The 22,648-nt window shown below is 43.8% G+C and overlaps 3 protein-coding genes and 1 long non-coding RNA gene across 7 annotated transcripts; 2 read left to right on the top strand and 2 right to left on the bottom strand.

Annotated features, from left to right (window-relative positions):
• LOC110434739 (translation initiation factor IF-2-like) lies at window positions 5,563–7,071 on the top strand. The gene is made up of 4 exons (XM_021459453.1): window positions 5,563–5,694; window positions 5,779–6,215; window positions 6,346–6,916; window positions 6,994–7,071. The coding sequence occupies exons 1-4, from the start codon at window positions 5,563–5,565 to the stop codon at window positions 7,069–7,071; spliced, it is 1,218 nt and encodes a 405-aa protein (XP_021315128.1).
• LOC110435112 lies at window positions 7,601–11,038 on the bottom strand. Its single transcript, XR_002452775.1, has 4 exons — window positions 10,643–11,038; window positions 10,059–10,134; window positions 9,199–9,261; window positions 7,601–7,989 (listed from the first exon to the last, which is right to left on the bottom strand). It is a non-coding gene; the product is annotated as an uncharacterized LOC110435112 (long non-coding RNA).
• On the bottom strand, window positions 13,075–15,961 carry LOC110434631 (myosin-binding protein 7-like). The gene is made up of 2 exons (XM_021459103.1): window positions 14,774–15,961; window positions 13,075–13,485 (listed from the first exon to the last, which is right to left on the bottom strand). The coding sequence occupies exon 1, from the start codon at window positions 15,290–15,292 to the stop codon at window positions 14,936–14,938; it is 357 nt and encodes a 118-aa protein (XP_021314778.1). The 5' UTR covers window positions 15,293–15,961; the 3' UTR covers window positions 13,075–13,485; window positions 14,774–14,935.
• Window positions 16,625–22,511, top strand: LOC8078343 (spermine synthase). 4 transcript variants are annotated; one of them, XM_002453581.2, is made up of 12 exons: window positions 16,625–16,807; window positions 17,306–17,523; window positions 17,634–17,678; window positions 18,584–18,660; window positions 18,741–18,863; window positions 19,044–19,148; window positions 19,231–19,303; window positions 19,443–19,514; window positions 19,799–19,994; window positions 20,625–20,754; window positions 21,877–21,951; window positions 22,082–22,511. In XM_002453581.2, the coding sequence occupies exons 2-12, from the start codon at window positions 17,337–17,339 to the stop codon at window positions 22,157–22,159; spliced, it is 1,161 nt and encodes a 386-aa protein (XP_002453626.1). In that variant the 5' UTR covers window positions 16,625–16,807; window positions 17,306–17,336; the 3' UTR covers window positions 22,160–22,511. The 4 variants fall into 4 exon arrangements, with proteins under 4 accessions (XP_002453626.1, XP_021314775.1, XP_021314776.1 ...); XM_021459100.1 differs by having other exon boundaries at window positions 22,061–22,511; XM_021459101.1 differs by lacking the exon at window positions 16,625–16,807 and having other exon boundaries at window positions 16,889–17,523; window positions 22,061–22,511.

The following is a 22,648-nucleotide window of genomic DNA, read 5'->3' as shown; positions in this document are numbered from 1 at the left end:
AAATTTCAAGGAAACATTACAACACTTCAGTTCCACGACGAGGACCGAGTAAACTGCCAAGTTTGAATGGAGAAGTTTCACAGAGTTTTTTCTTTGTGAAACAGGTGCGTGCTTTCTGGTGGAGCGCTGAAAATGGACGTTGAAAAATACAGTAGGGTCTTATTTAGTTCTAAAAAATTTTGCAAAAAAATTCAGATTTTCCGTCACATTGAATCTTGTGATGTATGTATGGAACATTAAATATAGATAAAAATAATAAATAATTGCACAATTTATCTGTAATTTATGAGACGAATCTTTCGAAACTAGTTAGTCAATGATGGACAATATTTGTTAAATATAAATAAAAGTGCTACGGTGTCCATTTTGTAAAAAAATTTGGAACTAAACAAGGCCTAGATTCCTTGGGAGAAGCTGGTAATGCCGAAGGGCTTTGGTGGAATGGGTTTCGAGGATTTGAGATTGATGAATCAGGCTTGGAGACTCATTGCCTTCCCTAATATCCTATATATGTGCAAGAGTGTTGAGGGCTAAGGTATTTTCCTGATGGAAAACTGTTGGATAGAGCACTGGTGGGTGACGCTTCACAGACATGGTGTGCGGTTGATTATGTTTTGCATTTGTTGAAACAAAGCGTCATTAGCAGAATTGGTGATGGGGAAGCACACAGATTTGGCATGATAATTGGCTTCCAAGGTGTTATAGACTGAAATCAGTTGCCCCCCAGTGCTCTGCAGATTAAGGGGGTGTTTGGTGGGGGGTGTTAAAGTTTAACTGATATTGTAATATTTTTGTCTTATTTGACAATTAGTGTCCAATCATGGACTAATAATGGTTTGTCAACTATTGAATATCCCACAATAGGGAGAAGTTGAGGATCAGAAGGGGAAAAGCGCAGTCTGGAGATTTCAGGCGGCACTGGCACTAGGAAGTAGGAACTAGGAAGCCTTGTCCGTTGAGGGTAAAATGTTGGAAGCCACTTTTCTAGGGTTATTTCAAGATTAATGTTGATGCCGCTTTCAGTCAGTTGATCGGGGAAGCTACGGTGGGTGTGGTGATTCCTGATTGGGAGTGTTGCAACTAAGTGCTTGCGCATCATTTTCCATTCTAGGGACGCAGAAGAAGCTGAAGCTAAAGCATGTTTCGGAGGGTGTCCACATGGTGTTTAGATGGCCAGGAATACTGATGATCCTTGAGTCTGATTGCCAATCGGTGGTGTCCAAGCTTCAGGCCACTGGGCGCGATCGCTCGCAGCTGTGGCAAATTAGGATAAGTTGGCAGTCAATTGAACCGTTTGCAAGTGATCAAGATCAGTAGGGACCAGAATATTTTGGCGCATGAGTTGGCGCATTTTACCTTTAAGTCTAGGATGTTTCAGTGTTTTTTTTTCTTTGCTTGTTTTCCAGAGTGGGTCGTCTCACTCTCTTGTAAGGATATTTCTTAAGGTTTTTAATTAGTTTTTGTTCACAAAGAATAAAATAAACGGAGGAATCCATGGATCGAAGAACTTTCACAGAATCTCTTCTTTGAATAAAATTAAATAAAGTGAGGAATCAATCTTTATGTGGATAGACATAATTAGTAGATAATAAAAGTAAACAGGAGATGATCTGTTCTTGGCAGAAAGACATATATTCCCTAGACTAGAATAAAGAGACCCTTGCAAACAAAGGAGCACCGTGTGGCTATATATAAGTTGTCGGCATATATTCCCTCTTGCGTTGCGTCTTGGAGATTTCTTCTCTCATCAGAGTAACGCCTTGATTTGTTGGAAAAAACTTTGGGTGGACTCTGGGCTCATTGCCTCCCGGATGCGCCCACTGACCAGATGCACGACGCGTGGGTGTGCCTTGCATCAGACGGCCGCGGGAATAGGGAACTTCCAAGAACAGATGCCGTCGGCTTAGCTTCACGATTCCTTCATCTCGAAGTCAGCCGGCACCAAACGAACGACGGCTCGGCTCCACTTCCATCGTCTAATATTTTAGACACTTGAAGTCTAAGTTTCGTCTCGTACGAGTCAGCCGCCGCTGCCGCCCGTAGCCCTAGGCCCGGTTGCACACCCCCACTGCCGCATCCATGGATATGGCGCAAACCTGTGGAGCTCCTCCACGGACGGCAACCTGTGGAGCTCCTCCCCGGAATGCCCCACAGACCGTGCCGCGCAGCCGGCGAAGGGCGCAGGCGAGGGTGCTCTTGGCGGTGGGGAGGCAGAGGCGAGGCAGAGCAGTTCCCGACGGCGAGGGCTCCTGCCGGGACGACGTCGGCGATGGGGGAGGCATTGGTAGCCGGGACCGGGCCGAGGTGGGGGACAGGACTGTGGTGGCGCCGGAAGAGCGTCTCCGACGAGCGCGGCGGCAGCTGGAGGGGCGCTCGTAGCAAGCAGAAAGTGCGGCGGCTGTGGACTGATTCGATTTGGAGCCGAGCCGGCTGCCGATAGGAATTAGATGGCCGCGTCGTTTGCTGCTGTCGTAGGATGAAGAGCGTGTCTACGCGGCAAGCATCGAGGTGGGGGGCGCACGCAAGGCACGGAGAGCCCATCGCCCACCCAAGTTTTTTCCGATTTGTTATTGCTTTCGGACTTTTTTGGATCAATGGAAGATGTGCTCTTGGAATTTGAGAAAAACCAGCTTTGTGAACGTTTGCCACTTGGAACTCGAGGAACAAAACTCAACTAGTCTTGATTTGATGGAGACAGATCAGATTGTACTTAGTTTGTACTTGGACAGCGCCTTGAGCGGGGTACCGATCCTTGCCATTTTTTTATTTTTGAATGCATATCCAAAAAATACATAAGGAACGGAGAATGGAAATAAAATACACACACGAATCTAGCTAATCTATGTCTGATTGCCCCTCTGAAATTACAGGACACATTACCTTAGACTAAATCCAAAGCGGAATTATCTATTTAACTAATTGGCTTATTCAAAAAGTCTAAGAGCATCCAAAGGCTTTGGCAAATTGACTTGGCATTTGTTGTTGTTTGCAAACTTCCGTAACAAAATGCAAAGGATAAAAATAGGCCATCTCCAAGTGTCGACGAAAGCTAGTCGGCAGTCTACCTTGGGGTATACCCACAGTAGTAGTTTATCGGTAGACGGTGCGCAAGCTACGAACTCGATCGTGACGCAAGACACAGACAAGGTTTTTATCCAGGTTCGGCCGCCGTGTGGGCGTAATACCTACGTCCTGCGTCTGATTAAATTGAATTGTGTTGAGAGGGCAGGGTTACAAATCTGGAAACTAATCCTAGTCGGTTACAATTGTCATAGATAGTATGATATCAATTCCTATTCTAACCGACTAGAATCCTGCTTGATCTCCACGTCCTATTACCTTGCGCGAAACTCCGAACAGTTGTATCAAGCTTCGAACTGTCTTCGGGATGGGCCAAGCCTCCTGGCCCATGTCTAGCCGTAAGGTATAGGGGTTTATACCCCCACAGCTAGTCCCCGAGCACCATGTATTGTGATGTAACACGCCGTCTTGAGCTTCTTCAACCAGTGAGGCTTGACATCTTCAATAAGCAGGAAAGTCGCCCAAACAGTTGCAATGGTATTTTAACCAATTCAAAAGACAGTTGATCAACTTTGACATCGAAGAAGCAGGTTGTTTGAAGAATGTATGGTGCTCTTAATAAAAAAGATTTCTTTCCTGGTGAAGTGTGCCCACTTTATTTTTATAAAAAGTACAGACTTTCAAAAAGCAAGCATGTTCACTGCAAGGTGAAGTGTGCCCACTTAGTCCCCGAGCCTGGTAGTAGGTGACATAGCCACGTGGTGCCAAGGTCAAAAAAGTTTTCATAGAAATTCTAAAACTGAGATGCATCGCCAGATGCATCGTACCGATGTAGTCCCCGAGCTTGCTGGAAGGCGAAGTATGAGCCTTGTAGCAAGGTCTAAAAAATTAAAATTAACAAGCTAGAAGTTATGCGATTGAATTTACCAGTCCCCGAGCATATCACGCTCGTCTGCGACGGAGCAGACTGGTCGATACAGTCCCCAGACGCTCAAATGGGCGGGCTGGTCGACCAGTGCCCGAGCATATAATGCTCGGTGGTCGGTACAGTCCCAGACTTTCAAATGAGCGGGCTGGTCGACCAGTCCCCGAGCATATAATGCTCGGTGGTCGGTACAGTCCTCAGACTTTCAAATGGGTGAGCTGGTCGACCAGTCCCCGAGCATATAATGCTTGGTGGTCGGTACAGTCCCAGACTTTTAAATGGGTGGGCTGGTCGACCAGTCCCCGAGCATATAATGCTCGGTGGTCGGTACAGTCCCATACTTTTAAATAGGTGGGCTGGTCGACCAGTCCCCAAGCATATAATGCTCGGTGGTCGGTACAGTCCCAGAATTTCAAGTGGGAGGGCTGGTCGACCAGTCCCCGAGTATGTCGTGCACGGTCCTCCACCAGATCCACTTGTCTTTTGGAAAAAGCATCTCGCCACATTAATGCGTGATGTGACAAGGCATCCCGGGGCATTGTCAGACTGTTGCGTAAAAAGGTGCGTCTGGTAACTGTGCAGCCGCTCTTTGCGGGGTTCAAAAAAAGGAAAATACCAATTATGCAGAAAAGCCACCATATTAACTGACGGTAATTATTGAAAACCGAAACGCCGCAGCCGCCGCAGGATTCGCCCACTTCCCAAAAATGCGGGAAGTGGAAGAGGCGAAGCTGTTGTTATAAAAGCTCAAGGTCGTATCCTTTCTTTTTACCCAGCAGTTGCATACTATTGCCAGAGCCTCCATCTTCCTCAACACCTTCAAACCTCAAAACCGAGCTCGAGACTTTTCGAGAGTTGAGATGGCGAAGAGTGATGCTAAGAAGAGGGCCGAGATGATGGCCAAAGAATGGAAGAAATCCCAGAGCAACACACGGTCCCTCAATGACCTCGTCGAAAAGGGGCTCCTTCACAATCAAGAACTCGGAGGATGGAGGACGCCAGAGGGGGAAAGCTACCCCGACCCCCGCGCTGGTGAGATTGTCGTTTTTGAAGATTTCTTCAGGAGGGGTTTTGGGATTCCAGTTCATCCTTTTCTTCAAGGCCTCCTTCTTTACTATGAGATCGGGATCTGCAACCTGCACCCGAACTTAATTCTTCTTGTTTCCACCTTTATTCATTTGTGCGAGGCCTATGTTGGAATAGAGCCGCACTTTGATCTTTTCCGCTATCTTTTCTGTCCGAGGAAGAAAGGGGCAGTTGGAGGCTCCAAGATTGCAGGTGGAGTATACCTCAATCTGCGCGATGGGATGAAGAACTGGTACCTCAGCTGCCCCTGGAACACTTCTCTCACCGAATGGTACAAGAAGTGGTTCTACATCAGGGAAGAACCGGGCAGCGCCACGTTCTGTGACATGGGCTACATCCCCGAGAAGAGGGTCAGCTGGACGGACCGTCCGGAATTCACTGGGCAAGTGGCAGATCTCATGAGTCTGATCGACTGGTCCCGCTTAGACGGACCAGGAGTGGTCGGGAACTTCCTTGTGCACCGGGTGATGCCTTGCTAGAGGAGGATACACTCGGTGTACGAGTACGCGGGGAGCCAAGACCCGGCCAGAATGTGCCCAGACGGTCTGGAGAAGGCGGAGGTCCAGCAGCTGATGAACGAGCTGTTCAATTTATCGGATGACAATTTCGTTCGAAGCAGTGATCGGATGCACGCCTTCAAGCTGGGACGGCCAGCTCCTAAGGTAAATAAATACTGTTATTGATTAGTATTGCCATGTGAATGTTGTTTCCTCCTGGTTGATGACTTGTCGTTGGTTCTATTGCAGATTGGAGACATTGACCGGTGTGCAGTGTATGTGTCACTGGCACCTAGTATGGAGAACCCTGCGGGGATGGACCCGCCGGAGGGCGATGCTGCTCGGTGTCCTCAATACACCAGCAGTGAGGAGGAACAGAACCGCCCTGCCCCGACCACCGAGGACAGGGTGGCGGGGAAAAGGCCAATGGCGGTGGATCCATCCCCTGCGGAGGCACTGCCGGCGGAGACCAGCCAAGCTCCGAAGCGTCGTCGGCTCGTGAGGATCACCGATGACGCGGACGAGGACGAGGAGGCTGCACCCTCTTTGGTCCGAAGGCCACGTAGTCGTCCAGACGTCGTGCCGATCACCACCGGTCAGGTGACCAGTGATCCTCCTGCCCCACACGCCGAGCCGACGCGACTGGGGGCGGAAGCAGCAGCGGCGACTGGTAGAACCAGGAGGAGGTTCTTCACAGCGACGCACAGACGCTTCGATCTATAAGTGTTACAATCTCACTTCTACACTTCCTCCTATTTGTTTTGTTTTTTTTTCGCTGTGACTTTTGACATTGGCAAAATGTCGTCTTTTTGTTAGTGCGGCGTCTGATGTTGATCCGGACAACGTCGCTGGCCAGAAAACGGTCGAGCCGGCGGTTGTTGTTGAAAACGCCGCCGAGCAGGCCACTCAAGGGCAGGTCGAAGAGCAGCCCACAGTTGCGACCGTGGCAGAAACTGTCGAGGAGGTCCCGGCCCAGACGATGGCCGGGAGGAGTACCCGAACAAGGGGCGACGATGCTGCGAGGGCACCTCCCCCGAGCAGTGTCGCGGAAGAGGGAGACAAAGCCCCCACTCCCCCTCCTGCTGAAGAAAGGAGGACTCCGACTCTGCCCCGAGCAGGAGCGTCTCCGTCGAAGGGCTCCCCTGGTCGGGTTAGGGAGCCTTTAATACCTGTTACCCCGGCCGGGGGTAGCGCAGAAGGCGAGGAAGCCCCAGCAGCCTCCGATGATGAAGTGGAGGAAATCCAAGAGCATCCTCATGATGGTCGTCAGCACGTTTACGTGTGGCGCCAACATGGGGACCATTTTATCGGTCATGAAGAACTCGCCGAGACTGAGGAGGCGGCGAGGGTGGAGCGTGCTGCCAAACGGCTCGTCGATGAAGTAAAGGTGAGTGGTCAAGTGTTCAACTAAAATGTGTATATACCGTTTGCATGTTCATTGGACGATATATAAATTTCTTGCAGAGCGCAATGCAAACAGCGAAGTACCGTAAAAGGTGCTCGACCAAATTGAAGGGATCGTGGCCGAGAATAAGGCCCTGACCGCGGAATTGACATTTGGACTTCACTATGCCAGAAAAGCTAATTAGTGACGCGTCCAGAGGGTCATTAGTGACGCGGAAAAGACGCGTCACTTTTATTGCGTCTGTGATGTGGACAAATTAGTGACGTGTAAAAACGCGTCACTGCTATGAAGATACCAGTGACGCATATTTAGTACGCACGTCACTGATGTTAAGATACCAGTGACGCATATTTAGGACACGCGTCACTGATGTTAAGATACCAGCGACGCGTATTTAATATACGGGTCACTAATCTTAGTATAGCAGTGACACACATTGATAAACCACGTCACTGATAAGGCCATATCAGTGACTCGCACTGAGGATACACATCACTAGTAAAGATATACGAGTGACACACACTGAGAACACGTGTCACTGATAATGAGGTATGAGTGACGTTGGTAATTACATATCAGTGACTCATGTCAACCTAATGTGTCACTGACAGCATATAAACAAGTGATGCGCGGTAATAATACACATCTCAGATAGGATCATAATAGTGACACGTCTACGCTTTAATGTCACTCGTATTTTTCATCAGAGCCACATACCACAATGTTCACAACACGTACATATGAAAGGCACTCAGCAATATATTACTACATGTTCATAACAGAAGCTCTTCAAATAGATATCAAGTTAACAGATCCTGTTCATGACAGATTCACAACAGGTTCACAACTTGTTCGAAATCCATCACAACAATGAACATAACTTGTTCAGTCAAACACTACACTAGACTCATATTAGTAGTGGCAATCACACATCACTGATGGTTAACTAGGATGGTAGAACTCTCCTTTCTTGTTGATGACCTGTGCCACTAAGAACATAGCCAACTTTTCTCTAATCATGTGCACATCGATGGGCTTCGTCAGCACTTCATTTCCTGTGTCAAGATTAGAACTTTGGTCAAAAAGAAAACTTGGCACAGTACAGTACAGTATAAAATATCAATGTAAAATATGTAATTCAAGTAACCAATCCAGACATAGCATAAAGTCTTAATTAGAATAAACAGCTATCATTGTAAAAACATAGGAAATAAGTATTCATCATCAATAGAACTAGGCACAGGCATAACAATCTGGAGCTGAGTAAACAAATCAACAATGTATATTGTGCTAGCCAGTAGCTGCATGCTCTTAATCTAATACTAAACTAGCTAGAGCATAAGCAGGTGCAACTACAGAAGCATAGAGCAGAGGCAGAGCAGGCACCTGCTCCTCCACCCTCATCAGATCACCCCCAAAACCAAAAGCATAAAGCTGTAGCAATACAAATAAAGCCTCCTATTTTTCTCCTCTTATCTCCTCTCTGTGCTACTTGGCGATGCAGGTATAGGCTGCAACAAGGTTTCTTATATGTGTAATCTGCAGTCTATTTTTCTCCTATATTTAGGATGTATTAAAGAATTTCTTATGTGTGTAATTTGTAGTGGTGCAGCCTTTAGCATGAAGACATCCAAAGATGAATCTATTGGTGACAATACTCGTGTTTAGTTCATATATGTGATCTTAATATGCATGAGATAAAGGCTGCAACAAGGTTTGGTTTATGTTTTTTATATTACATGACTGGTATAAGTTGAGACTTGAGAGGGGACCAGCAACACATGAACATGACAACCCTAGCTATTTATCTAAAACATGGTTTTAGTAATTGGAATTTTACAGGTTGAAAAATAGACCAACAACGAAAACTAGTTAAACTAAATATGCACACATAATGAACTAAATTATGGAGACATAAGGTTAGTGCATAGCTAATAAATATTTTGGAATGTCACACAAGGCCATGCATAGCTAATCAATATTTTGGAATGATAAACAACAGCAATGACACCAGGAAAGCTCATAGGAGTATGTAGGTCCTAAAAAACAGGACACCATATCCACATAATAACACCAACAAGGCTCACAAAGGTATATTCAACCAAATGTTTACCATCTAGCTATGACACCAGCTAAGCACTCTGCATGCAGCTCTGACTGCACAAATTTAGAAATATTCTTTCAAACTGTATTTAACACAAAGGGGCTGCAAACAGACAATAAGTATTTTGACCCATTGCTCATAAGCCATATATTATCCATACCTGTGAAACAGCACTTAGATCAAAACTCTTCTCCACACTCCACTAGACTGTCCAACCTATCACCTATTAACACATAAATAGATTAAATATCCGTGCGCACACACACACACACACAAAGAACTAAATAAAGAAAGAGAAAATGTTAGTGTAAAATTAATTTATTTCCATATGATTAATTTATTTCTATATGATTAATTTATTTCTATATGATTGTAGAATATGTTAATTACACTACAACGTCAATGTATTATAGAGCAGGAAAACTTGCATTATTTGGTGGAATGTGCTTTCAACTCAGGAGATCAAGCAAGATAGTACCAAAACTGTAAACCACACTCTCGGACTTACTGTGCCTGCAGGACAGATAACAGTTACAAAAAAGAAAGAGGCACATTCCCAAAATGTGACGATACATGTGATCTGTAGACAAGTTTGACAATCCATGTATCTAGAAAATTATATCTCAGACTCACATAATGACGCACATACTAGTACTCTATTTCAAATTGTCATTTTGGCTTTCTAGATTCGTAAGTTTGATTGTGCATAGCAGGTTATGCACCTAGAAAAGTCAAAACAACTTACAGTTTAGAATGAAGAGAGTAGTAAGAAGTCATCACATACAAGTAGGAAATTATTTCTACACCCGTCTTATATAGTTCAGAATGCTTAACTTCATCAGACAATTTGTAAGAAAAAATATCTTATAAGTCAAATCGAGAGAACAGATGAACCACTGCAAAGGTTATATGCTAAGTAACTAAGTTATCATGCAAAGATAAAGTTGATAACAACATACACAGAGAAGCGAGGCGGAAACTCACATGTATGATGGTGGGGAGGCATAGGAGGCAGAGTACCTGTTCGAGTAGACATTCTCATTGCCAGTTGAAGATGACATGCTTGCAAAGCCTTCTGCTCTCGATCCCTCGCAAACTAACGTAATGAACGTTTTTATTTAATTATATCATAATGGAATAGGTACTAATACATGAATAGAAATGGGAACAACCCATGCTGACAAGTGACAAAACATTCTGATCATTCCAAACTGACCCATTCAGATGCTTTAATATAGTACTAATTATATCAGCTGCTTTAATATAGTACTAAAAAGCCAACGGACAAGCTGATCATTACCTGCTCGGTTCTCAACTACTACTTATATAACTTTGTCAGCCAAAAATTCAGATGTGAATTATGGAAACATCAGACCGGGGATGCAGAGAGCAACCTCGAGCTACACACTCTTGTTCCACAGACAGAGCCGACAAGGATTGGGTCGAGATAGATAAATGAATAAAACGGAACAATAATAGCAATTCAGAGGAAAGCCTGGGTCTGCTTAATGCCTAGTCAACGGTGTGCCCTCACTCGTAGGAAACAGTGCAGCGCACAACCAGAAAGGAAAAAAAGCATCAAATGAGGGAGGTCGGTCCGTCACCATTCCTGGATCCGCGAGGAGCCATGGCAGCGGCGACGAAGAGCCTGGGCCTCCTGGGCCCTTTCCGCGCGGCACTGCTGGTAGACGTGGATGCGGATGGTTGTCGCAAGGCGTCGTGTTGTCCGTCCCTACCTTGGATGTGGATGGTTGTCGCAAGGCGTCGTGCTCAGTAGAGGGCGCTACAGGTGGTGCCTCCAGATCCAGATGGACGAAGTGGTGGCTCGAGGATGCTTCTGTTCGAGCTCGTGGCCAGCGGGAGTGGGGATGATGGCTGCAGCAGGGGCAAAGGCCGCGACGGCTGCTGCGGCAGGCTGGATGGCGCTCCCCGCAAGCTCACGCTGCCCGCAAGCTCACGTGCGGTGGTGGTGAAGGTCCCCGAGACGAGATGCGGCGCTGCTCGTGTGTGAGAGATGTGGCTGCTGTGGTGGGAATGGCTGGAGATAGGGTTTTCGATGCTGATTGGTGGGCCGCTCTAACTTCAGTGCACGCGAGTGGGCTGGGTTGGCCATTCCAAAATGAAAATGGACTAATAGGGACCAATCATTTGACTCTATGATATGTTTTTGAGGGATTTGCCTGTATGGTCTAAAAAAAATAGCTCTTTCTTATATGATCTTTTTTTTGAACTTACCCCTATGGCCCTGAAACGAACTTTTATTACTTGTATGGCATTTCGTCTGTTTTCAGCAGTTAATGGTGTTAAGTGGAGGATAAAAATACCGTTTTACCCCTGGCATAAAAAGTTGTAGAGTTTTGTTTGTTTTTTTTAATATTTGGAGTAATATTTAGCAAATAAATTCATATATAATAATTGGGTATATTTGGCATAAAAATGCTGAGTTTTGTTTGTATATTATGTTTGAATTTATTTGCTAAACATTACTCCAAATATACAACAAACAAATAAAACTCGACAATTTTTTTTTACGCTAGGGGTAAAATGGTCTTTTTATCCTCCACTTAACACCGTTAAGTGCTAGAAACAGACTGATGGCCATAGAAGTAATAAAAATTCATTTAAGGATCATAGGGGTAAGTTCAAAAATGAAAGGGCCATATAAGGAAGAGCCATTTTTTTAGGGCCATACAGGTAAATTTCTCTATGTTTTTGGTGACTGATCATTTGTGGCAAGCAGCTAAATACATGTAGCGATGATGTACCGTCAAGATGATCTTTTACAAATTTATACTGACCGATTGTTAGACGTTAATATTATATTTTAGCAACCGTTGTCCGATGCTACAAATTGGTTGTGGTATACCAATTGTTTTTTTTCACTTTTTATGTCTGGAGGACATACGCAGGTGAGGATTCCCCAACCAGACAACCAATCTTCTTGTTAATTTTTTGGCTAGTTAGTTAGTGACGCGGCTCAACAGGAAGAGTCACTAGTTCGTATGAATATGGGTGACGCGTCTGGACATTACGCGTTACTTTTAATACTAGTGACGTGTTTTGTTAGGGCGAGTCACTAATATCTCTCATTATCAGTGACACGTCTACGTAAAACGCGTCACTTTTGTTACAAGTGACACGTTTTGTTTGGAAGAGTCACTAATACAGCCACATATCAGTGACGCGCTTAGTTAAAATGTGTCACTTCTATTACTAGTGACGCGTTTTCTTGAGAAGAGTCATTGATGCCATCTCATTAGTGACGCGTCTTGTTCTTAGGACATGGGCAAAAACTTAGCAGTGACACGCTTCGTTCAGCCGTGTCACTGAAATACTTATTAGTGACGCATTTCAGTTCTGAGTCACTATTGAGGTGTCTCCTTTGTGCTGTTTTGGCATAGTGCTTGGCAAAGGATAAAAATAGGGGGTTTCCAGGCGTGCGCGCTTTTCTCGCGCGTGACTTTGCTCGCGCGATCGGGTTTACAAAGCCGTCCACAGCTTGACATTTTTGTCAAGTTTGCTCTCTTATTTGCCAAATTGCCCAAATTACAAACTCCAAATGCAAAACCGTTGGATATCTCTTTTGGAGCTTTTTGGCAAATTACTCAAATGCAAAACCCTTGTAGATGCTCTAAGAGAAAAGTGTTCTTTAGCCGTTCCCAGTGCACAACATCATGGACATATCACATATAAGGCTAGTCTCCATAAAGAGTTTCGTAACATAGATGCATCACTCATTTGTAATGGAGAGTTTTATTCTACTGTTTTTAAAGATATTTAATTTTATGACTAGGTAAGTGCCCGTGCGTTGCTACGGGTATACAAAGAATTTCATTGTGTAAGCTACACGAGTAAAACATATATAAAATCCCAATGTTGAAATTAGATCATATTGAATAATTTTGCTAGCAACTTTAGCTGCTATTGGGCATTGCCTTGAACGAAAATCTATTGCAAATTTGAGTGCAGAACCCTTGTCTCTCTGATTTTCAGTTGGTGAATCATTATTCTAAGTTTTGGGGATGTCGTACAAGAATTGCAGAAATTACTTATACTCAAATGTACATTCAGGTTTGACAACATTTCAAACGGAGAACAATGTTACACAATCCCAAACAAGGTAGAATAGAAACCAATTGCAAAGAAAGACAATATATAACCTTAATAGATCTCCAAGAAACTGAGTATTGTAAGGTGAGGTTGAGGTCTGTCTTTCCTTTATTACTTTGTGGTGAGATAATTGGGATAACCTCTAACAACTAAACCAGACAACATATAGAACAATCAGTAGTTATTGTAGGGAAAACTTTGGTGTCAAATTGTCAGCCTCAACTCCATGACTCAAAGCTCTAAATTCTTGCTTTTGGGACTCATGTACAGAAGCTGAGATCTATGCTCCAACAAAAGCATTTACAATTTCAATCGGTGAAGAACCAATGCCATGCACCTAGAATGCCAGTAAAAGCACAAGATAAGAGAAAACAACAAACCAAACAAAAAAGGAAAGATTATTATTGTATTGCTTAAGCACCATATGTATACAACTCTCTAGCACACACTATGACTACAAGGGGGAGAGTGAGAGAGATCAGATTGTATTAATCAATTTTTAAAACCACAACATAACTTAGAGTGTGATAGAAAAACACACATGCCTAAGACCTCTAGTTAAGGTAAGATGCACTATACAATGCTGCCGTACTGAGTGAGTGCACAACAAAGCATGAACACTTGGGACAGTGTGCAACAGATATAGTCAAATAACAATAATTAGTAATCTCGTAAAGTCGACAGCATAAGTTATTTCCATATTTAATGTGTGTTGTGCGCGCGCGCAGTTGAGGGGCATTATCTCGAATATTTCAAGAAGACTTGTAATAAAAAGATCAGGAATATTTCTTGTTAAGAGATACCAAAGGAAGAAGTATTTCGCAAGAGAATTAAGTGAAAGGATGATGAAACATCTATTGACCATTGCACAATCTTTCTACTGCAGCACATCACATCTTTAAGGGATAAAAAAAACACCTTAAGTAATTGTTCAGTCCCCACAGCTATCGTAGTAATAAAAATGAACATTATAAATGTTTAGATTTATTCAAAGTTGCAGAATGGCATGCTCATGTAACTGGAGAATTTCTTTTACTAAAAGAAGTACATTTGTTCAAAGTTGCAGAATGGCATTGCCCATGTAACAGAAGACATACAGTAGCAATCTGTATCTCTACCGATGGCACTCGCTAAAGTTTTAAGAGGTCAAATGTTTTAGAATAACAATGTATTAAAAATATATAAGCTCCAAATGAGAATGTGGACACTTCAAGATAAGATCAACAAAAACATGACCAGTCCTTTTTTTCAGTTTAGTCTCCACATAAAACAAGGTATTATGTATATTGCTTTCAGAGGAGAAAAAAAAGGTATGATACATATTTCTGCATTTCAAAAGAAAGCACGTCCATTCCAATTCTAACAACGACAAATCCATTAAATGAGACAATTATTACTCACCAAAAACTCAAATAAGGACAAGTGACTGCCAAAATTCAGAGAATACAAAAGAGCACCCATTATGATCTCACATGTTATCAAGCAATAGTGTGTTCCGGATAATTCATTGATTAGAGCACCCATTATGATTTAACATGTTATAAAGCATATGTGTTCCGGATAACTCATTGATTAGAGTCCTGCATATTACGTTAAACAGAGAAACAATACCTACACATATTTACCTTGATCACTGTCACAATGAAGATCCTAGCGAAGGGTGACTGCCTCTTCACCACCTTCCTCTATGCCGTCACAACTGGTTGTGGCCTTCGCTACACCTTGAGCGGAACAGCAGGGAAAGGTGCCGTGTCCCTGCAGAGTTGCTGAGCGATCTCCAGAACAACCTACGCCTTCTCATCTCCCATGGACAAGATGGCATGGCGCATGGACTCCCGATCTGCCTCCAACGCCTGCACCTTGAGCTTCTGTATCTCGTCCTCCTCCACCCAGCCTCCAGGTCTAGCACGAGTCGCGTCATCCAGCGTCGTCGTCCCAAAGTAGCAGCAGTCCTCGAGCGCCATCACAGGCACGCCGTGCACCGCATCGACCGTGTACACCCGGTCAGCCTCCTCGTCGTCGTTGTCCTGGTCCAGCGCGTCCCGGTCCGTGAAGAGAGGGAACTCGTCGGCCAACGCGACCCGACAATCGTATGGGTCGCCGCCGGAGAGCGTGCGGGAGTGGCGGCGCGGCGAACCAAACATGACAACCGCCTTGTCAGAGTCCTTTGGGCTGGGAATTCCGTTGAGCAGGTGGTGGGTGCGTGGGGTGCCCACGTCGGCGGCGGGATGGTTGAGGCACCGGACGGAACGGTATTGGTCATCAGAGTCGGAATTGGAGTCGGAGCAGGGGCGGTCGGCCACGGCAGTCGGGACGACGGGGAAGCAAGGAAGCTGAGGTGGAGGAGTCGCGCCTGGCACGCCCTGAGCCTGGCGGCAAGTGCCCTGACGATGTTGTCGCGGTGGTCGAGCGCGTCGTGCAGCAGAGTTGCTGAGTGATCTTTGGGTAGCCACCGCCGGTGACCCCAAACCCTAGCTCGGCGAGGCACAGCGAGACGATGAGCGCGACAACGGCGGAGACGTCGGCCCGACGCGCGCAACGGTGAGGGCAACGTTGAAGGCAACATTGAGGGCCACGACGCGGGGAGAGATGGTGGGTGCGGCGGTGACCTATCGCGCGGGGATGCGGAGCTAGGCGGTGACCAATTGAGCAGGCAGTTGCGGAGCTGGCGGCGTGGGGGAGTTGCGTGAGGGCGAGTACGGAGGAAAATTTGAGGAGGAAGACCCGTCTCGGAGAGGACGTGGGAGCGTTCTTTTCCGTGAGCGACGGAGGCAGGCCGATTCGTAGTGTATGACGATATCACTCGGATCTTTTTAGTTGTAGAGATTTATGGTAGCGTCGTTAATCGTGCTCACTTTTCTCCCTTCTTAAAAAACCGTTTATGTGGCAATTTATTAAATATAAATAAAATTCTAACGAAACTCATACTAAGGCCAACTTTAATGATATTTTATCGGAGTTTCATAAATATTAAATATGTTGATGTGACATTATATTAGTAAAGAAAAAATAGATAAGAATTTTAGAAGTAGAAAAAGTTTTATGACGATGAAACTTTTCTGCACGGTTTCTAAAATATGGATGAGTTAGAAATGAAGGCACGAAACCCTCTCTAACATTAAGGGCTTGTTTGGCACAGCTCAACTTCACTAGTAAAGCTGTTTTTTAGAAAATAGCTTCATGAGTGACTTTCTAGATGAAGCTGAGCTGTTTTGGAAAAAAAATGTTTGGCAAAATAGCTTCACCAACTACTTCATACATAGTTGAGAGAGAGAAATGAGGGAGAAGCTGCAATAAGCTACTTTTTTCCAGCTTCATCCAACTTATGTCTTTGTGAAAGGAGAGAAAAAACAGCTTCACTCATGAAGCTGTTTTGGAAATAAGTGTTTGGCAAAAAAACAGCTCGGCGCTAAGATTGATGTAAGACGTGGAAAACGGCGATTATGATCCAACGGCTCCTGTCCCCCAGCACAGATTCCAAAGAGGGAAAAGGGGGAAAAAAAGGAAAAAGACGGGGAGGAGTCGCAAGTTGCAGAGAATCCCACCGCCACCACCGAGCAACGCGCGCCGGCGCCCCCTCTATTTCTTGAGCCCTCGCGCCGCCGCTCTCCTCCTCCTCCACACCTCGCCCTGCTTCGCCCTCGCGCACCTGCCACCTGGTAAGGAGCACTTCCCCGCACGCCCCTGCACCACACGGTACAGTATGTTCTAGACGTTTCTAGAGGCCCGCACACTCGCGTATGAATTATTTCTGTTAGCGTTGCGTCGGTATTGGTTCCGTGCTTCCTCGAATCGAATAGGTGCGGCGATTCCTCACCGCATTGTTCGTTCCTGCGATTTGTGGAGATTCGTTGTACAGAAGGCAAAAAGATAGGCATCTCTAGACTAGTTGATTGGGTTAATCATGACTTATATGATGCTGTAATCTAGCCACGTCTGTGTAGCCAGCACCAGCAAAGATAAAGTAAAGTTGGCGTGGTGTGGTGTGGCTAGTAGTTGCCCACACCGTCTGTACCCATCTTCAAGGCTCACGTTTCCTGTAACCTGCAGCCTGTTCTGTTCGGCGTCCCATGCTGGCACCGATGATGCTCGTTGATTTGTGCCTGTGATCGCTAGCTTGCTGCTTAGCCTTGGTGCTGTTTGTTGCTTTGATCCAGAGGCTGGGAACTCCAAAGAGGAACAGGGTCCATGGAGGCTGGAGGCGCAGGAAATGGTTTGAATGGGGCGGTGCAGACAAAGGGGAGTGGGGGTGATGGCTCTGCCAAGCCGCTGCCCCCTTGCTGTGTCAAGGCGAGAGCCGCCGCGCCCGAGTCTGAGGCCAAGTGCCATGCTACTGTCGTTTCAGGATGGTTCACTGAACCGCGATCACGATGTGGTAGGCCTTTATTGTCTTGTTTGATAACATAGATGCTACAACAGTGCAACTTATTACTGTTATATCTGTTCACCAGTTATTTTATTTGACCCTGATTTCTGCCTGTGCAGGTAAAGCCAGCAAAGTTCAATATTACAATAACCCGATGTGGCCAGGTACTTGTCCAGCCACTGCCAATATTTGTTTATCTTATATGACTTCACTCCAAAGTTCAAAAGTTCATTTGTTTGTTTGTCTTCGGAATATCATTTTTCTGATAGATATGTAGTTATTGGCTTGACAACTTCATGCTTCAATGGATGCAGTGCTCAATTATTCCAATTGCAAATGAATTTTCCATTCAGTGATTTAACCAGAATTGATTTATGTGATAAGTGGTTTAGACTGGCTTTTTGTTGAAAGAAAATTCAAGCATTTGATGAAAGTTGATGTGCAACTTGTCCAGCTTCTGTACAAAGAATGGTTTCTGACATCTCTAAGGGCTCAATCCCCTCCAATCCCTATGGGGAATGATTGATCTAAAGGAACCCTAAGTTGGTATCTATCTGTATTTTGACAAGCACACCTTTATAGTACAATCTAAAAATTGTTGCGAAATTTCTGTTGACTGTTCTAGTGCTGCATGTCTTGTGCCTGTTGACTGTGCTAGTGCTGCATGTCTTGTGCCTTCGTAAATTTTCCTCATGGCAGAATGACTGAGTGCATATGCAGATGAGTGCTACTTTTGTTTTTTATATATATTTGTCAATGGTAGTGTGCATAGTTTTGTCGTTTCCACAGGAAAGTCTATGCTCTTTTTCTTTCATTTCCTGACCCCTGTAATGTGTTAAATTTTATGTGCCAATGTTAGATCATCAGTGTTTTGGGCTTTTGGCTATACTCCCCAGTGTGGTCTTTGTCCTTAACTCCTTCAATACATTGTTTGGCATCCTATAATATACTATTTTGGCATTGCAAAGAATTTCTAATTGTTCTTCATTGCAGTAGTTTTCTGACATTTGCCCTAGAGTGAAACAATTGTACTTTCTCACATCTATTGTCATCTTATTCTCATATATAGGAGAGGCCCATTCTTTGAAGGTGGAGAAGATCTTGTACCAGGGGAAATCTCCATACCAAGAAGTCCTAGTTTTTGAGGTTCACATCAGCTGTTTATACCAAAAATAAAAAAATGCATTTGGCTTCTATTGTTTATAACCTGGCAATTTTGTATGCAGTCGTCAACCTATGGGAAAGTCCTTGTGCTTGATGGTATTGTTCAGTTGACTGACAAGGATGAATGTGCATACCAGGAAATGATTACTCACCTACCACTCTGTTCAATTCCATCCCCTAAAAAAGTATGTCTCCTGATCTTTGTTTTCCTCAATATTGTGAAATTATTATAGACAATGCTGTGTTGCTTAGCAGAAATTCATTTGGAAGATATTCTGCAGCTGTATCTCAGCACATGGAATATTTCTTTTTACCTGAATTTGAATGGAATCTGTAGACTTATGTCCTTAGGAACTACTTTGCAGGTTTTGGTTATTGGTGGTGGTGATGGAGGTGTACTTCGAGAGATATCCAGACATAGTTCAGTGGAGTCTATTGACATATGTGAGATTGATCAGCTAGTTATTGATGTAAAGTTGTCCTTTGATGCCTTATCTTTTTCAAGTTTAATTGCTTAATTATACTTTTCTGATATAGATCTGAACTCTGTAGGTTTGCAAAGATCTTTTCCCACACTTGTCTGTTGGATTTGAAGATCCTCGTGTTCAACTTCATGTTGGTGATGGTATGCCGATAATTCCATGAGGCCATGATGACTACATTATTTTTTGATATCTGCTGAAGTTTCCTATTTGTTTTAGGTATTGGTAAATACTTTTTCTTGAACTGTAATTTCACAAGAATTGTTTTTCTTTTACTTTCAGCTGTGGAATTCTTGAGAAATGCTCCTGAAGGGACATATGATGCCATCATTGTTGATTCATCAGACCCAATAGGTGAGCTTATGCTGTCATCCACTGTTTTTCTTGAGCACAGTACCATGGAAAGTCTTTGCTATGTCTTTGGTGTTGTATATCTGCTGTGTGCATTTTGGTTTTCTGCTTCCTATTATATTACTCCTGAACTCCATGCTTATTTATTTCTAGGTTATTGCATTCCTAGCTGTTCTGTGTAAATGATGGATAATTTGCTCATATTTTCTTTGAAAAAGAACTTTGACCTATAAACTTTCAGTCAGAGACTCAAATCTTATTTTCTTAGTTACTTTTGGCATTTGCAGGGCCTGCTCAGGAACTTGTGGAGAAGCCTTTTTTTGAGACAATTGCTAGAGCTTTGAGGCCTGGTGGCGTTCTTTGTAATCAAGCTGAGAGTATGTGGTTACATACACATTTGATTCAGGATATGCTTTCAATTTGTCGTGAAACTTTCAAGGGTTCTGTACGCTATGCATGGACTAGTGTCCCAACTTACCCGAGGTTCTTCACTTCTCTATTCTCTAGTCTCTTTATCTTTATCCTTTCTTGCTTCCATTGGTCCTAAGATCATTTTAATTATTGATGGAATGGTGTGAGCTTAAAGTTAAAATACAGTTCTAATTTCATTTTTTTTAGTTTTCGCATTTGTGGTCTCTCTGAACAGTATCATTCATTATTTTCTTTTTTTTCTAAATAAATATATGTATATCAGTCATTTCTATTGCATTGCATGTACTAACCCTAAGAACCACTATTTGTGTGAAGATTTAGTTTTGGTTTGTTATCCATGCATCAGCTATGCACTATGCATATAGATAGCTGTTTATCTAAAATTCTTTATTCTTAAATGACATGGAACAAATATGGGTGCCCATTGTGTAAGGTTGGTTGGGATTGAATCATTTTGTAAGAGTTTCAGGGACTTCTTTCTTTGAACTTCTTCCATATTCATTGGTTTCTTTTGTTTACAAAAATGTGGGGCCAAGTGTGGAAGGTTGGTTGGGATATGGTGTTCTTAGTAGTTGTGAGTTGCTACAAATGCTTGTTGTAGTCTTTGCAGTTCTAGATATTGTGTTCAAGTGTTTCTGTTTGGAACGAACTTCTTACAGAATGTTTACTTGAATTTTGCAGTGGGGTGATTGGGTTTTTACTATGTGCCAAAGAAGGTCCATCGGTCAACTTTCTGACTCCTATAAATCCAATTGAAAAGGTGGAAGGAGCTACAAAAGCTGGAAGGGAGATCAGATTTTATAATTCGGAGGTCCGTTTTCTTTAATCAATCATATAGGATTGTCGCGCCAATATTCTGTATGTTGAAAAACGTAATTACGCGTATGCCCAATTGCGATTAGGCACGAGGTAGACCCCTGCCGCATCGCCTAGGCCATAGGTGGCCAATAAAATGCGAGAGCATGGAAAATCTGGAGCAAGGCGAATCGTGTGCAGGCGCATGGCAGCACGGGAAAAAGAACCGCAAGCAGTAAACCAAGGGCGTCTAGTGGAAAAAAAACCTCCTCCGTCATGGAGAAATAAAAAATTGTGCCGTGGCTCTTTGCAGCCACCACTATAGCATCTTCTGCTTCCCTGGCCACTGCAAGAGGAATCTGAACTCAAGCACCTTGCATCACCGCAGCCACAACACCACCTGGCTCCCCATGTTCACCCTTCCTGACTCGTTCACCTCTACTGCTCCTCACACATGCGCATCCTCCCTGCTTCCCCATGCTACTCCAATAGTTCTCACCGAGTCACTTCTGCAGAAAATCGAATTCCTATTTGCTCTTCTCTGATAGTTCTCACCTCTGCATAAAATTGAATTTCTATTTGGTCCTCTCTTTCAAGATCTGATTTGACCATTAGGTAGCAAAACTCAGCTTCTATATCTGTGTTGTGATTTTCTTCTAAATTTTGGTTCTCTCTTTACTGATTGTCTGATTGAGTGCCTTGTTCCCTTGTAAATATGTGATGCTTGGAGGGAGGGAGGGAGGGAGGGAGTTCACAAACATTTAATCTAGGCTAGGTGCTAGACCACTGCCTTGTGATTTTGTAACCTGTGTTGCCATTTGTTCTAGTATGCAAAATTTATCTTAATGACATGATCTAAGAAATTATATTTTTGTTGATACCCCTTATATGTTATAATGATAATGAAGTCAGAGTGGAACATATGACTTGGCCATACCAACTAGTTCAGGGCAGGAGTTAGGTTCACGGCTTGTATGATTCAGTAGTACAATCCAGTTGTGTCTATTTCCATTTGTAATATCGGGGTTTTGGTATACCTACTCTTCCTATTTTTTGCTCACCCATTAAACTGCAACTCTTATGTGAGATTGCTTCCGTGAAGCTTCCTCCACCCTGATTAATTTTCATCATTGAACAGATGCATAGGGCAGCATTTGTTCTTCCAGCCTTTGCAAAGAGAGAGCTAGAAGCATATTTTGCTTCCACTGAAACAGTAAGTTCTTTTCAAATTGGGACAAGTGATTTATTTACTCTTCTTGGTTCTTGCACTTTGCATGTTTCCACAGTTTAAGAATATTTTGAAAACAAATTAATATGCACAGAATTTGTGCACCATGTCACAGGAGCAGGCAGAGGAAACAGCGGCGACACGACTGAAGTTAACTCTTGCATCGAAGAGTGAAATTCTCACTGCGTCCTAGACCGGGACTCAGTGAGCTACCACAAGATATCAAGAATCCATTCCTTCCTGGCACCCTACCTCCAGTATCGCCATTGGATAGTCTTGTAGTATCACATGTTATAAGCATCAGCATTGAGGGTGTGGCATCGCGATTTGACGCATTATGAGGCATCATGTGTCAATAATTTATTCACCAGACAGTGACATGAGGTTGGCATGCTAAGGAAAAGACGAGCTGACAGGAATGTATGATATGAGTGTGTGACGTGATGAGCATTCCACGTGCATTTAACTTTTAGAATTTTGGTGGTGTGTTGCGCCGGTATGTGGTGGTCATTTCTCACCCCCCCCAACAACTTTTTTATATACTAGGTAGTGTGTCCGTACGTTGCTACGGGATAGCTGATATTTGTACTAAAAAATATGGATCGCATGATAAAATAACAACACTGTAAAAACCAAATACCAACAGTAAAGTGACATTTAAACAAAAAAAAAAGCTTGTGAA

The sequence above is a fragment of the Sorghum bicolor genome, chromosome 4 (genome assembly GCF_000003195.3).
Source record: "Sorghum bicolor cultivar BTx623 chromosome 4, Sorghum_bicolor_NCBIv3, whole genome shotgun sequence".
NCBI lineage: Eukaryota > Viridiplantae > Streptophyta > Magnoliopsida > Poales > Poaceae > Sorghum > Sorghum bicolor.
The sequence above is the reverse complement of the archived record's forward strand: the minus strand, read 5'-3'. Positions and strand labels throughout refer to the sequence as shown.